This window comes from Cryptotermes secundus, unplaced genomic scaffold (assembly GCF_002891405.2).
Source record: "Cryptotermes secundus unplaced genomic scaffold, Csec_1.0 scaffold15, whole genome shotgun sequence".
Lineage (NCBI taxonomy): Eukaryota > Metazoa > Arthropoda > Insecta > Blattodea > Kalotermitidae > Cryptotermes > Cryptotermes secundus.
The window spans coordinates 292,632-308,814 of NW_019721514.1; the positions used below are offsets into that span (position 1 = coordinate 292,632).

At 43.7% G+C, this 16,183-nt stretch overlaps 1 protein-coding gene across 2 annotated transcripts in view; it reads right to left on the bottom strand.

Annotated features, from left to right (window-relative positions):
- LOC111875400 (kielin/chordin-like protein) overlaps positions 1-16,183 on the bottom strand; it is a 204,699-nt gene that overhangs the window by 174,361 nt on the left and 14,155 nt on the right. Inside the window, exon 1 of one of the 2 annotated variants that reach the window (XR_002844719.2) lies at positions 8,219-8,462. Coding sequence is in view for 1 of the 2 variants with exons in the window: in XM_023871625.2 (XP_023727393.1) it covers positions 8,219-8,279 (61 nt within the window). In the remaining variant the exon portion in view is untranslated. Of the gene's footprint in view, positions 1-8,218; positions 8,463-16,183 lie in introns of those variants that run through there. The other variant, XM_023871625.2, reaches the window with a different exon arrangement.

The window sequence follows — 16,183 nt, forward strand, 5'->3', positions numbered from 1 at the left end:
TAACTTTATGAAGCTGAGTCCTTGAGAAGTTGATAGCAACCCAGTTAATCAATAAATTCCCCACATTTCATGGGGCCTCTTGTAGTGCTCACACGAGCTAGCAACTGGTCTCCCTCCTGAGCCAGATGAATCCAGTCCACACTCTTTTTCTTCCAATGTCATTGTAATACTGTACGATTTGAGGTTTTCATGACAGTCACTGCGACGATTGCTGTCTTCTGGGATATGATATCGTATAGTTTCATAGGTCTTAAACAAAGCTGCAGATGAACGTGCTAATTCTGTGCAAAAGATAAAAGAGAAAATTGGAAAAAGAAAAATGGGCAGATATAGAGATAGAGGGCTGGGGCTGGGGCTCTGAGCGAACCAATGGGAGTAAGGGGCACAATAGCGGCCTCCGTAGTCTAGGGGTAACGTTCCCACCTCATGACTCAAGGTACGCGGGTTCAAACCCGGCGGAGGTCGTGGAATTTTTAAGGGCGGAAAAATTCAGGGAACAAGTCCTCCGGGAGGGAATTTAAGCCGTAGGTCCCGTGTCGTAGATTTACGGCACGTCAAAGATCCTCATGTCTCTAGGAGACCTCTGAGCAAAATTAGGTAAAAAGTTTCCCGCCCAAGTAGTTTCCAATGCCTCTGGTAGATGCGGAAGTATCGGGTACCACAGCCAGTAGAGGGGCCGAAATTGCTGGCTGAACGGGGCTGATAGCCAGCACCAGTACCGGAATGGTATGGCGACTGGTAGAATATCAAAGGGGGACGTACAATAGATCAACAACTGGTGGCGGTGCATGGGGAGACCCACCCCCTCCAATAATGAATGAATGAAGGGGACCAATGAAAAGAATAATAAATAACACTATAACCCTGTGAGAGACTCAAAATCAGAGATATGTTACGACCGACGGTCAGTAGGCCAGTCTGTCTTGGTGTCAAGCACCCATCTGGGGCCCAAGACAAGATTCTTATTACTGCCAGACTGCTGCGGGTTTGTTGATGTGGAGCACCATCTATGATGACAGGCCGGGTCTGTCGTTTACAATGCTGCTGGCCCTCGCCAGGGTAGTCTTAAGTACCGCCTATGAACCCTAGCGGATACTGTGCTTCGTGAGTTTTATTACAATTCTTGTGATGGCCATTATTCTGTCTTCTAGCTCGGCCACATTCAGCTCTGTCATGATCTGCTGAAACATCGTTACGGCTACTGGAAACGCGTCGTTCAGAGACGAGCTGTTTGCATTAGGAGCCTCAACTGACTGACTTGATGCTTGCTGCTGGTTGTGTCTCGATGTTTCCTACTGTGGCGGGGCAGGTCTCTGCAACTGAGGGCGGCTGAGATTACTGTTGTTATGCGTTGCTGCGTAGGTCCGCTGGGAAGGATAGCCCTGGGGTGATGTTGCTGGAAGAGAACGCTCTTCCCGTTGTAGTCTTAGGCGCTCTCTGCAACTTTCTCTTCCGCATCTCGTCCCTGACGTGCCCGCAGCCTGTTCATTCAAGTCACTTGGCCTTAAAGTTTCTTTTGTCCTTTCCAATGTTTCCAACTAGATTTGTTCATTTAATTTCTCTCATTATTAATCAAACAAGACATTGCCTTACAGTCAACATTTCCAGTGCATTTCCACAGAACATGACGGAACTGACACAATTTCAGACATTCATGACATAACGCCCCGACCTCGTAGGCGCAGCAGTGTTGGTGTAGTGGTACTGCTCTAGACTTATGTTCGGGCGGTGATTGGTTCGAATCTCGACCTGCACACCTGCTATCATGGCTGAAATTCTTCGGGTGTTCTCTCGGTCACTTGAGGCAAATTTTCGGATAGTATCTGGATTGGGCAAAGACCGTTTCCTGTCAAAGCTTTTCTAATTCTTCACCTATCAGTCATCCTACCATTCTACGCTACAAAACCTATGAGGGTGGGTCAAGATTAATCTGTATTTTATATTTTTTCCTGAAGAATAGGCACCAGGCAAATGAGACAATTTTATGTGAAGTTGGGGGTAGCATTACTGCCACTGCCTGGAAGGAGGCCAAGCACCCTACTTCCACTCATTAGAGTTGCTATGTGATGGCGTCAGACCTTGTCACTCCTAGTGTAGAACAGCGCCGCAACATCAATCCTAGCGAAATAGAAACTGAAACTAGCAGAAACTGTTTGAGGGAGAAACGCACAGTATGGGGAACAGACTACATCACGTGCAAATATCTATGACAGTAAAATGTGGTCGCGAGTCCCTGGGGACTTGAACCCGAGAAAGACTGCGCTGGCAATGGCCAGTAGCATATACAAAAGACAGACCCGTCCTCTCGTCAGAGAAGGCGCCCAACAAAAACAAGACCGTAACTATCAGACAGTAATAAATATCTGGTCATGAGCCCGAGCTGGTGCTCGACACCAAGACTTACTGACTGACTGACTGACCGTCAGTCGCAATGTAACTTTGACTCTGACTTGACTGGTACAATAAGTTTTCCGAAGACCTCAAAGCAATTGTGGAACCTAGCAGATACTAACGTTCGGCAAACAACTGTAAGCGACGTGAACATTCATCGCGTTGAAGAGTTAATTTTAGAAAACACGAAAACTGCAGTGCGTCATATCGCATCCAACGGCGGAACAAATGTTGGAAATACTGAAACAATTGCCTACGAACAGATGTTAACTTTCGACCGGAGGGCGCAGCGTGTTGATGTATTTGCCCCACATCTGAACCGTTCTGAATTGGAGAAAACCATATTTCATAGAGCAACGAGAAGTGAGCGACGCTTTACTCCAGAGCGAAACCGATCTGGTACGGAATGGCGTCACGATGGATCTCCATTTTCATAGCAATTGAAGACACAGCTGTCAGCTACAAAGCTCGGGACAAGTTAGTTTCGGGATTAGGGAGGGATTCATGTTTACTTTCTTCCACAGATTGTAACGATTGGAGCATAGTGTTACAGTAGCTTGCTTCGCCATGATAATCACACAGCGATGTGGAAGAAAGACCTCGGAAACTGTCAAAGAACATCCCTCTGCCTGGTAACTCTGGTCTATATAAGGCAAAATTAACACATGCGACATTGCCCACAAAGGACTGGGAAATCATGAACCACCTTCCTTACAGCCCCGACATAAACTTCAGAGATATTCATTTGTTTGGTCCAATGAAGATGAACATGGGAAAACAGAAATTCAAACGGACGATGAAGAGAAACGCTATGTCCTGAAGTGGCTAGAACTCAGGGTAAGCTACAGGCATCAGCAACTTTCCAGGACGACGAAAAAATATTATGTTGTAAAGGGAGAATGTTTTGAAAAGGAGTAATTATTTAGCGATTATGGAATATATATTCACTTTTTTTAACAAAACAATGAAGTCCAGGCCAACCTTGAACCACGTTCGAACGCCGTACATACTGACAGCATGGCATCATACAAGACATGTTGCAGACACATTCGCAACCCTGAAAAGTTGGTTCAGAGGAAATTGTTGTCTTTATCCCCAGGTTTAAAGCGTAAACCAAGTATCAAGATGAACTGAAAAGGATTTGGAAAACAGAGTTCATAGATTACTATCCCGGAATTTCCTTGGAAAGGCAGTGAGAATCCACGATAAATAGTGTTAAAGATAGATTGTGTCCCGGGAGAGATTCAAACCGATCATTTCCCGAATAAGAGTCTACAGCCCTACCACTGCGGCAACCTGCTCACTGGCTGCTGTACCGTAGAAGAAGAAGAACAACAACAAGAGGGTTGAACAAAACATTCTTCTCGTAAGGCTTTGTAGATGATCCCAAACTTCTGAAAACGAATGCCGCATTTACGTATAAGCTAAATGCTGTATCTTCGGGCCCAGTAACATGAGGGACCTACAAAGAAGAGAGTAGAAAATATAACCCGGAAACAAATACACAACGGAAGCCTGTAAAATGCTGAAGTAACGGAGTTCCGACTGCCCCTCGTCGGATTGTGCACAGTAAGCACACACACACAGGAACAGTTGTGATAATTGAAAGCAGAACGGGACGTAAGATCACTCGCTGCTGTTCAGCTGTTCGATTCCTGCGAAGCGATGTATTTGCGCAGTTCCGTTGCACAAGGAGCACAACTTCGTTGTTGAACCAAACTCATGCAACATCCGCTGAGATTTCAACGGTAAGGCTCGACATTTGTTACACAAGCTTTCGTACTATTAACTTCATCTGCTTTCTCCCGCATTGCTTTACATTCCTACATGTTATCGATGTTTAACGCCATCTCCCACGAATAGCACTCGCAAATATGTAATGACAAATCATCTCATATATGTGGTTGTACAGAAAACTGCATTATGGGGAGCTTCGTAGCTTGTACCCCTCGCCAAGTATAATTAGAATTATCAAGTCATGGACAATGAATGTAGCACGAATGGGGACAAGAAGTATGCATAGAGGATACTGGTGGGAAAGCCAGAAGGAAACACTAGGAAGACCAAGAAGTAAGTGGGTGACTAATATTAAAATGGATCTCAGAGAGATAGGATAGAGTGTTATGGACTGGATTGATCTGGCTCAGGATAGGGACCAGTGGATGGCTCTTGTGAACACGGTAATGAACCATGGGGTTCCATAAATTTTTGGGAAGTTCTTGAGTAGCTGCATAACTGGCGGCTTCTCAGAAAGGGCTCACCTCCATGAAGTTAGCTACACTTCCTTTACCACATCAAAATGAAAGCTGCATACTTATTCGTACTTAACACATAACTTGCTTTCGCGAAACGCGCTAACGCTCAACAACTCGTTGCCATGGTAACCTGAAATTTTCTAATATCATAGCTTTCATCTCGCCGTTACTTCATTCATATATAGAGACTATGAGCTGTATAACGCGTGCTCCTAAATCATTTTATCGCTCAACACTACCATAACAAATCAAATCAGTCTCATTTAAAAGCAGTATAAATTCAACAGATATAATTTTTTGTCTTTAGCTACTTTCTTTAGTCTGAAAAAAAACGCAATTAGGCTTATGTGATTACCATGCTGTCTGTGAATCTGGGTATCCCGCGCTATCAACTTTTGAATGCCTGAACCAACCTTTACGAAGCTTGGTATGTATATCATGACACCTGAGCCCATCTCAACGGCATACTTCATAAATCATAAATCAGTCTGTGTCTGCATGTGTATCCCCCTATCGTTGCTAGGCAACGGTTCGGTAAAAATCCCCCTATCTATCCTAGGCAAACGGGTCGGTGTAAACGTTACAGCGACAACGAATACACAAGCAGAAATAGAGGAATTGCTGGACGCGTCGTTTTCTGCGGGGTCCGTATCTTATCAAATGAAAGTAGGATTTCTTCCCAAAACTTCTTGTTTTTAATTGAAGTTGTGATCAGGACATTGCTACTCGTTGACTACTGAAGTTTGGAAACGTATCCATAGCGCTTCGTTTAATTATCTCGGAAATCGTAAGACCTACAGAAAAGTGTATTCCCCATAAGAATACGTTTCACTGAATCTTCTGTTCGAAACCTATTTCTCGCCGATAAGCACTCAGCAGGTTACGTTCGATATACGGGCAGAAATTGATGTACATCTTCAAGCAGAGTAGTCGCTAAAATTGTCTGAACCAAATTAAAACTGAATTATTTCACAATTATTAATAAAATATTCTAATACCAAATTTAACAAAAATCCTTTGGGCGGTTGAGTTGTTTCATGTGAACAGACGGAGCTACGAACTGAGAAAACCTCATACATGCTTAACCGGACTACGAACGCCTCAACAGGAGACTTATGCGTGCCTCATTTTTCTCAGAAAGTTGGGCCTAGCGAAATCTTCATCCGACCTCATTGCACAGGATGTAAAGGTTCGATTTCGTAGTAAATTAGTGACACGCCGTAGCGTAGTTGGTTGAGGCACTACGCTACAAGTCGGAAGGTCGCGGATTCCATTCCTGATGACGTCATTAGATTTTTCAATTGACCTAATCCTTCCAGCAGCGGTCAATTGCGACCAGCATGTAAGTCTGACAGCCTCACCGCCATCTGTGAGCTGATTGTTTAGAGAATGTGGAGCTTCGACGTCTCACAACCCCATGGGCCTCCACGGTAGCTTTACCTGCTGTTCATAGTAAGTGCCGTCTGCATTATGCCTTGCGAGACCACGTCACGTCTCCCATTCATTCACTTCAAGTTTCTAGCTGCCGTGCGTATGTGCAGTAAGACGACACGATTATCCGCATGTGCTTATTCGGAACGTGCTTTAAGTGACAACATCAGTTCCTTCAGATGACATGTAGCCGGGGGCTATGTTTCCTGCCTGATCACAACGGCTCCGAATTGTAACACTTGAACAATATAGTTCCTTGGACAAGGACCTTCCTACTTGCATGTTACAAAGAGAAGTACTCCTTCTTCCGGGATATGAGCCCTTTCCTTGTCAGAATCACAAGACATATTAGCTAAAACTTTAAAGCAGGAATGACACTAAAACGAAGAACACAAATAGCTTTAAGTAACGTGGATGAGGTTCGCGCTACAGCTTAAGCCGTTAGTTGCTCGTTTCCCACCGCGGCGGCTGTGGTTCGAGCCCGGGTCTGGTCATGTGGAATTTGTGGTGCACAAAGTGGCACTGGGGAAAGGTTTTCTTCGAGTACTTCGGTTTCCTCTCTCAATTTTCATCCCACCAATTGCTCCAGTATCTCTCTCATCTATCATCTGGGGCTGGTACAATGGGGCAGAAGTGGCCGCAGTACAAAGTGGACTTAGTCACATTGCACTAAGAAGGGGGGGGGGGGGGGGAAAGGGGGCGGAGCAGTGGNGGGGGGGAAGAAACGTGGATGAAGATTCGAGTCGCACCGGAAAAATCTACCGCAAAACTTGCATATCGCTTTGACAGCCGTGTCCACAATTTATATTGGTAAGAGTGACGAGTATATTTGAGAATATATTTGGATGTCCCTTTTTTAGTTGGTAATTTGATGACGATGTAATTATGAAAACTATATAGCGTCAATGATAGGATCAATTAAAGTGGCTAACTGATGGGTTCGTTGTACTAATCTGGAAAGAAAACATTTGCATTTACACAGAATGTCCCAGGATGAAATCAATATTCAGGGAGGTCATAGTATCGGTCGTTCTAAGCAAAAAAAATTGTGTATGTACACATGTCCTATACCGAAAGGTTTCTGAGAAACGGTTATTTTACTGGACAGTTTCTAAATTGTTCGTAAGAAAGATATATTACGTACTATTTCTAATACAGGTATTTATTGTTCAGGGGACTAAAGTTGGTACAGCTTACATAGTATAATACTCTTTACAAAATTCCACTGTAGGCATCAATGCACTTTGCAACTCGTGTGAGGACATGCCGTGTTTTTCGTCTGTACAGTGTACAGTATATGAAATAGATCCCGTAACTCGTTCGGAATAGGACCCATGTGCATATACAATTTTTTTTTTGCTTAGAAAGACCGATACTATGACCTCCCAGAATATTTACCTTTCCTCCTGGAACACTCTGTATATGCAAACGTTCTGCAAATAATTGTAAATAGGCCACAAAATTATGTTTATTATTTACATAAACAATTATGTATATAAAAAATAAACAAATAATTTTGTGACAAAACTGCTATGCATCTTGGTTGTCTGTCACGAAGAAAAAAATTAAAATTATTTTTTTCACCAGTACTTACATTTCAGACGTGCCGAAAATTTTTAAATAAATTCATAGATGATAAATACACTCTATTCATTAAATTATGTGGAAAAAACGATATATTAAGGCGGAAATATTACTCTCTTCTGGGATGTGATGCCATGTAATCTTGCAGAAATTTTCAGACGTTTCGGAGGGATCTGAAAGCTTCATCTTCGACTTTCCTGATGGAGGCAGCACGTCCTTCGGAAACCTTGGTAAATTTCAGCCAGACTGCACGGCATCACATCCCAAAAGAGAACAGTCTTCATATTGAAGACAGTGAGAAGCTGAGAGCTCGCCTATTTCAGCTAATTCTAGCAGTTGGGAATTGGATACCTGCTATAACAGGCATGAAGGCAATTTCATGAATCTTGTAGCATATGTTAATGGAACATCCAAGCTACTGTCTCAATGTACGAGTACGTCTCCTACAGAACATTTAAAAATCATACAAACCTCAGTCTTATCCCTTCAAATAAACAGATTAACATCACATAACATACACATTCAGGTGAACCTAACAATGAATTGCAGGCACTTACCGCCATCTGCGTGCGTGATGACGAACCAGGCGACAATGCAGAAGGTGACGTAGCGAAGCATTGTTGTTGTCTTCCTAAGGATGATTCTCAACAATCAACGGGCAGAGAACAGCGCGTCTGGAAATCGAAGCCAAGTGTATGTTAAGCAACGATCATATCATCGCGTGGCGTGTGGACTCAGATGCAGTTTGTCTGCGCCGACAGCCACAGGTGCACTGGCAACTCCCAAACATTTCCCTTCCGCGCAGGCGCTCTACGTCCAGACCGGAAACATCCTTTTCCCTTAATGACTCGTGGATCGAACTTCTGCTACCCCGACTGGAGTTTTGGTGGACTACCTCAGTCCGATGGTGCCCTTAATATCCGGTCTGCACGAATGGTCGTCACAAGTCTCCCCTACAATGCGTGGACCGGGTTCATGGTCGAACCTAGTCTAATATGTCCTACAGTAGCAATGGACAGCCATTATCGATTTTAAAAATTTGAGTGCCTCCAAAGATCATTAATAAACTACTATAAAAATTAAAATTGTCCTTCAACTTAATTAAGCACGACATGAAGACGGAAGTATAATGTAACGTATTTTTAACATCAGCTTCACTCCACGGCCGCTTTAACCCAGAGGAAACGGAACCCCAGTACCCATTGCATAGGAGGATCGGTGAGCCGAAGAGCTGGTCTGGTTAATGATTATGATGATGATGGTGATAATTATAATGATAATGTTAACAGATGACAATTAATTAACTGAATCTCTAGTTGAAACCAAGGAACCAACAAAATAATAATGAGTCACTTGAAATCAAATTGAAAAGATAATCAGAAATACTACCCTAAGAAGATGGCAAATTCTTACGATGTCAACATTTGCTATAAAGATGGCAAATGCGAATAGGAGAATTCTCCCTCAGTTAATGCGATCAGCAGAGATTTTCATTTTTAAAACGATGCGAACAGGCGCTTGCCAAACATCGCTTGTACAGATTCATTTGTTTCATAAAGATAAAAAAAGAGAGAAGAAAATGCACTTCTTTGTCTGCTTATCGTGCGCATAATCCAACCACGGTCGTCTCTACGAAAAGACTTCTGGGAAATATGTTCAAAGATCCATGAGCCATTTTAAAAGTTTCATCATAAGAAAACAGTGATCCGTTTGCAAAGAGCTGCGTTTTTTATTAACCGACTACATGCTTCCCCATGAAATGCAATCTTACAAATGTATATAAGAATGAAAGATATGAGGAGGCTTCCACATTACACGCAACAAGACTATCAGCTCACTGCGGGACACGCATCTGCCTGCAGGGTGTATCAATCAAGTCGTCGTTATGCAAGAGCATTTCAAGATTATTGACTTTCTGGACGTCATCCACCGTCCTATTTTTATTTAAAATATTCCCCATAAACCTTGAACAATACAAACATAACAAACATCGAAGTGTTAACTAGTATAGTTCGTTGCGTTCGGTATTATGCAAGATTGTTTTCTTAATTCAGCAACACGTATATAACAAAGCCGGCAGTAAGCAACAGTTCAGTCCGGTTCTTGTGCCCGCGCCATAAAATCGCATGTCACACGAAACAAAGTTGCAAGCGTCTGTCCCACAGAGTACATATAAATTCCAAGTAAGTCCGCTGCAACGTTTCATGCCTCGTTCGTTTTCATGATCATTTATTTCAATGATATATCTTATTTCATGAATAAGTTTTATGTATATATATATATAATATTGTATGCCTCCGTGGTCTAGTGATCAGAGTTCCTGGCTACAGATCCGAAGGTCCATAGTTCGATTCCCGGCGCTACCAGTTTTTCTGAGAAGTAGTGGGTCTGGAACGGGGTCCACTCAGCCTCGTGAGGATAATTGAGGAGCTATTTCAATTAAAGAGCGGCTCCGGTCTAGAAAACCGAGATTAACGGCCGTGGGGTTCTGTTGCGCTGACCATGTGACACCCTCCAGCCGCAAAAGTTGGCACTAACGTCGCCGACAAGCGGCGGTCGCTCGGTCAGTATAGTTCGCTTGCGGACAACAGGTCACGGAGTATAATATTGCATTCAGACATCATATTGCATTGATGTAGGGGGCACGTGATAGCATAGTTGATTGAGGGACGATGCTACAAGCCAGGAGATGGCGGGGTTTGATCCCCGATAAAATTATCGGATTTTTCAATTGATCTAAACCTTCCAGCCACAAAGTGGTCTCTGGGGTTGACTCAGCCGCTAACAGAAATGAGTTCCAGGAATCTTCCTGGGAGTAAAGGGTCACCGGCGTGTAAGGCTGAAAACCTTACCGCCATCTGTGAGCAGACTGTCTGGAAAATGTGGGTGCCTTGACCTCTCACAAAACGTATTGGCCTCGATTACCTGTTACAGGGATAGTTCTACCTTTTGTTTTGCACTAATGTATTTACTTGCATACATATATTTCCGTCTCAAATGTAACGTATTACCATGTCCTACTTCATCAGTATATGTTAAGGCCGTATAATAAAATTAGATAATTAGGCTACTGATTGGCCTATTGTAGCCTCCCCGGGTGATTATGATGGAGAATTTGGTGGAATGAAGATTGGCAGGGGAAACCGAAGCACTCGGAGAGAACCCGCCCCAACGCCACTTTATCCACCACAAATCCCACTTGACCAGACCCGGGATCGAACCCGGGCCGCCGCGGTGGGAAGCCAGCGACTATCCGCTTGAGCTATGGCACGGCCAGGGGTCATACATTAGTCATAGGGTTAAGTTTACCTTTTTCGTGGTTAATATGAAGAACTTCCCACGCCGTTTTCCCTAAATTTGATAAGTGGCCGTTAAGCTCCTTACTCACATTTAAACTCTTCCGCTTTCTGAATGTGAGAAACATATTTCCCAATTAAAATGACCCCATGCGTGCATATTGTATTGTGCGAGCACATGCGCTACGTTAACATCAAGAAGTCTCCTAGAGACGAAATAATTTAACGAGGGGTCAACACATCAGATCAATAGGGCTCTTCTTATGCACCAGTACGACTTATTGACTCATCGCTGCCCGAACTGTCACGTACATCTGAGTAACGCATATATAATTACTAGGTCCAACCTTTCTTTGAAACGCATCTGTCAAGCTGCATTTCCTTCATAAGAGACAGCCTGGACGTAGATTGATGTATTTCTCTGTAGAAATGGGCTCTCGACCTGTCCTCAGACTACCTTCCCCCCCCCCTTTCGGTGCAGAGAATCTCAGCATCTGATCCCAAGATAAATTGACTGTTATATTTCTTTCTTTTGCATCATCATTGGTCTTTTCTATGCATCTTTTCGGCAACATTTTCTCCCAATTTTAATCTAATTCTCTCAGTTTCTTGCACGCTATCCATGAAGCACTGGACTTGTACTATGGGGCCTGAGATGAGTGAAAGAAACGTGTCCCGACATCTCTTAACGGTTAAAAGTAAATTTTCATTGTTTTTGAACAACGAAAGTTTAACATGAAAATGTATATATTATTTAAAATAGGCATCTGTCCTAAAGGAGACTAAAACCGAAAGAGCTGTACAACCAAGGGGGAAGCGGGGAGATTATATTATTTAAATAAAACCATCATGAAAAAGATTAATATTGATGGTTACATAGAAAAAGGTAATGCTCTCCCTGTAAGAGGGCGTGGAGGCCCCCACATTTTCTAGACAATCGGCTCATAGATAGCGGTGAGGTTGTCAGTCTTAAGCTCCGGCCGTTCTTTACCCCCAGGAAGTTTTCTGGTACTCATTTCTCTTACAGGCTGAGTCGACCCCAGGGTCATAGTGCGGCTAGAATCATTACAATTGAAAACTCAAATGACATGGGGAATTGAACCCGCGACCTTCCGGCTTCTAGCATAGTGCCTCAGCCAACTACGCTACTGCTTGCCCCTGTGGTTACATAGACCTAACATTTATTTATAGGTCAACACTTCCTTTCTGCCCTCGAAGAATTCCGTAGCGACGCGTGACAATTAAGTTCTCACAGCGCTAAATATGAAAGGTACTGTCTTATGTTACTCGTATATGAGGCCGTGTAGTCCGGTAGATCATTATCGATCAGACTATATGGCGACATATTCCATACGGCAGTGATCGACACTGTAACATCACTGTAAAACACAGAAAGACTGATTACTCCCAGATTTCAGCATTCTTTGATGTTGCACGCAAATACTGACCAGATCATCAGGAGTACGAATCTCCTAGGTGGTGCCTCAAATGAGGCCACGACCACTTCCCCCCATTCTCTCCAATTCATTATGCATTGATCATGCAAGCTTTCGGCACTCAGTTTGAGCTATTGAGAGTAGGTTAAATAAACCATAAATAAAACAAAATACTCGTAAGTCACCTAAACTAAGGGAGAGAAACAAATGGACCCAGTGGTCCTGTGGTGTCCCCCACATTATAATCTGGGTGCCTAAAGCAGAAAATATTTCCGAGGACCACCAACTGTTGAAAGGCCCCAAATATCACACAATGCGATCCGAGGACTCAACGTCCCAGAGTCACGTGACTATTGATCACTAACATCGCTTCTTCCCTCCACCCCCTTCCATCTCCGGTCCTCAGCGATTCGTCCTGAGACCTGCAGACTGTTCTATCACAGACAATCACACAACGAAGAACAAAAGAACGTAGGGACTATATGAAGCCTCGTTAAAACACAACGCCATTCCAAGTTCCATGATCATTACGGTAGGGGCGCTCATTTTCTTTTGATTAACTTTTCTTCTTGCAAGTTCCGGAGTCCCAGTGCAAGCTGCAATGTGCATGGTAATGTGACGAAGCGGGTTACAGTACTGGTGACGTCCCTACATTCATATTCTGGAAGTGACTGTTTCATTTCACAGCAGAGAACACCACTTATCCAGACTGGGTGTAATCATGGTCTTCCTCAGTCTCTCCATGAGGATTACGGAACAGTACCTGCACTGGAGTGTGACGGCTTCTTTCCAAATACTTTTCAGTTCCTCAATCATCTATCTATCTATCAATCTATGTATCTACCTACAAGTATCTATGGCTCTACAGCCCCCTTGTTCGGCTTTGGTCGCTTTTTCAGCTTGTCGACATTTTACAGAGTTGGTACGACTCCTTGGATGGGGAATCAACCTGCCGCAAAACCGCTACCTCCACACAGAACAAAAGCATACAGACATCCATGCCTCGAGCGGAATCTGAACCCATGATCCCAATGTTTGAGCGGGCGAAGGCAGTTCATGCCTTAGACCGCACGGCCACTGTGATCGGCTCTTCATTCCTCTAGCGATCCTGAAGTCCGACGCTATATAGCATAGCTACTGACAGACAGCTTCATCAACTGCTTCACGAAACAGATGTTGAAGCTTGAGATTGCAGCTGCCCACAGCGGTCACTTCGAACAATACGCCTACTAGAATGGGGATCTCACCATTTGTTATATAAGCTTTCTTACTAGTAACTTCCCTTGCTTCCTCCCGTATTCCTTTCCGGTCCTGCATGTTATCGAATGATGCGTCCAGACCGACGTTTAATGATATCTCCAAAGATTAAGACGCATATAGAGTGAACCGTTATCAGTGCAACCAGAACAGAAACCACAGAATGAAACAAATTAGTACCCGATCAATCGTGACTTTCTACATAATTTACATTCATGCCAGGTGTTTTGCTAGACAATTCGTTGCTATAGTAACATGGAATTAGTAATGCCAATAATAAATATCACGCTAAGAAAACATTTTCTACGTAATTAGGTGTTATTGTCATCAGCAGGGCGCCTCTTTTCTTCTTAACTAATTAACCTTCCTGCGCTGCTAACAGTAGGTAAGCTGACCAAGATACTCTCTCGTTCTACGGAACCCCAAGGTCCACTGCAATGACCATAACAACCCCGCCCCTCACTGCTACCTATCGTGGGGCAAAAAGAGTCTTTTCATATTCTCCTATCTTTTTTTCTTATTGATAGTGGGGTGGGACTAAGTCCCTTGTACTGCGGGTGATTGTGGAATGAAGATTGGCAGGGGAAACCGAAGTACTCGGAGAAAATCTGCCCCAGCGCCACTTTGTCCACCACAAATCCCACTTGACCAGACCCCGGGCCGCCGCGGTGGGAAACCAGCGACTAACCGCTTGAGCTATGGCGCGGCCTTTTCTCATATCTTACTTCATTAATGTCCACTTTATGTTATCCACACATCGAGGCCTGGTCCCATACGTGGTTTCTTTCCTTTAAATCTTCATACCATAAAATACTACATATATTCGACTTCGCTCCCATGCATGCTACATGACGTGCCATGCCACTCCCTTTAATTTGGTCATTTTGATATCTGGTGATTACAGATTAGGGAATTCCTCACTAAGCGTTTTTCTCCAGTCTCTTGTTATTTCAGAGCCCTTAGGTCCAAATATTCTCCTAAGCACCCTATACTCAAACACTCTAATTTCTTTCTTTAATGTGAGAGACTTAAGTTTCGTCTTCATAAGTGACAGCATTCTTCTCTCTATCCCTTAACCTAAACCGATCACGGTGGCCGCACAGTCCAAGACATGAACAGACTCCACCCACTCGAACACTGAGATCGTGAGTTCGAATCCCACTCGAGGAATGGATGTTTCTGTGTGTTTACTTCGTTCCTGCTGTCCTGTGTGTAGGCAGCGGCCTTTTGACGGGCTGATCCCCACCCAAGGAGTGCTACCGACTGTGAACAAAATTACGAAACTGAAAAAGCGACTAGAACCCAACAAAGTGCTATAGAGTCACTGACGAATGAATGAAAGAATCCCTTTATCTGAAGATGGAGGCAGCAGGTCCCTTCGAAATTTTGGTAACATTTACCATTCTCCACACTGTTACATTAGAGAGACAATTAATCTTAATATTTATCACGAGACAGCTAATTATGTTTAACACATATCTGAGAGCGTATAACTGAGCACTGCTCCAGCTTCTTGCAATGTGCAGAACTTGTCATCCCAGCCAGCAGCAACTCGCGCTAAAGGAAACTGAACACCAACACGTGCTGCTGACGTGTATAAAAATTCAGGCTCTTTATTGCAACGGTTCGCGTTGCGCCTTATTAGATTCAATTGTTCTGTTGTTGAATACAACTGCAGACAAGAAAGTCAGAGCGCGCCACATTCGCAGACTGTAAGCATATCTTTGACGTCAGCTGCATTAAGAAGCTTAAAAACCTATTACTGCAGCAGAGTCTTTCAAGTTTTTATTCCAGAGCACAGTGGCCGAATTTCAGCAGTTAATTAAATGAACCTATAAATTCTAACGTCATGTCTCCTTACGACGCTCGTCAAGTTTCATTTGTCTTCGGTTTGTTACTTTCAGGGCTACTTCGTAAAGAAAAGTCTTCGCAAATGTAAAAATAAAACGTAAACCTTAGTCGATGTAGAATCTATCCTATGGCTTTATTGCTGACGAATCGGGGTTCGATTATTTTAACGTTATTTCTTCATCACTGCATCCAGGCCGGCCCATTCAGCATCATAAAGAACGGGTGCTTCAGGATTTCTTCTTGGGGTAAAACGCCCGGGACGTGAAGCTGACCATTTACCTCCGTCAAGTGTCGAGGGTTAGGCGTTAACGTAGTTCGTCTAGGCACTATGCTACAAGCCAGAAGTCGTGGGTCCGATTCCCGGTGAGGTAATTGGATTTTTCAATTACCTAATTCTTCCAGCCGCATTATGGCCCTGGGCTCGACTCAGCCTCTAACAGAAACGAGTACTAGGAATCTTCCTGTGGGGTAAAGGGCGGCCGGCGCGTAAGGCTGACCTAACTGCCATCTGTGAGCCAGCTGCCTGGAAAAATGTGAGAGCCTCGACATCTCAAAAACCTTTGGGCCTCCACAGCCTGTAACAGCGGTAGCTTTAACATTTTACCTTACCTAGTGTAGAGTTTAAGGGTGAGTGGAACTATACCTCCACTCCATCATACCTCTTCATGCCGTGGTGCTTGAT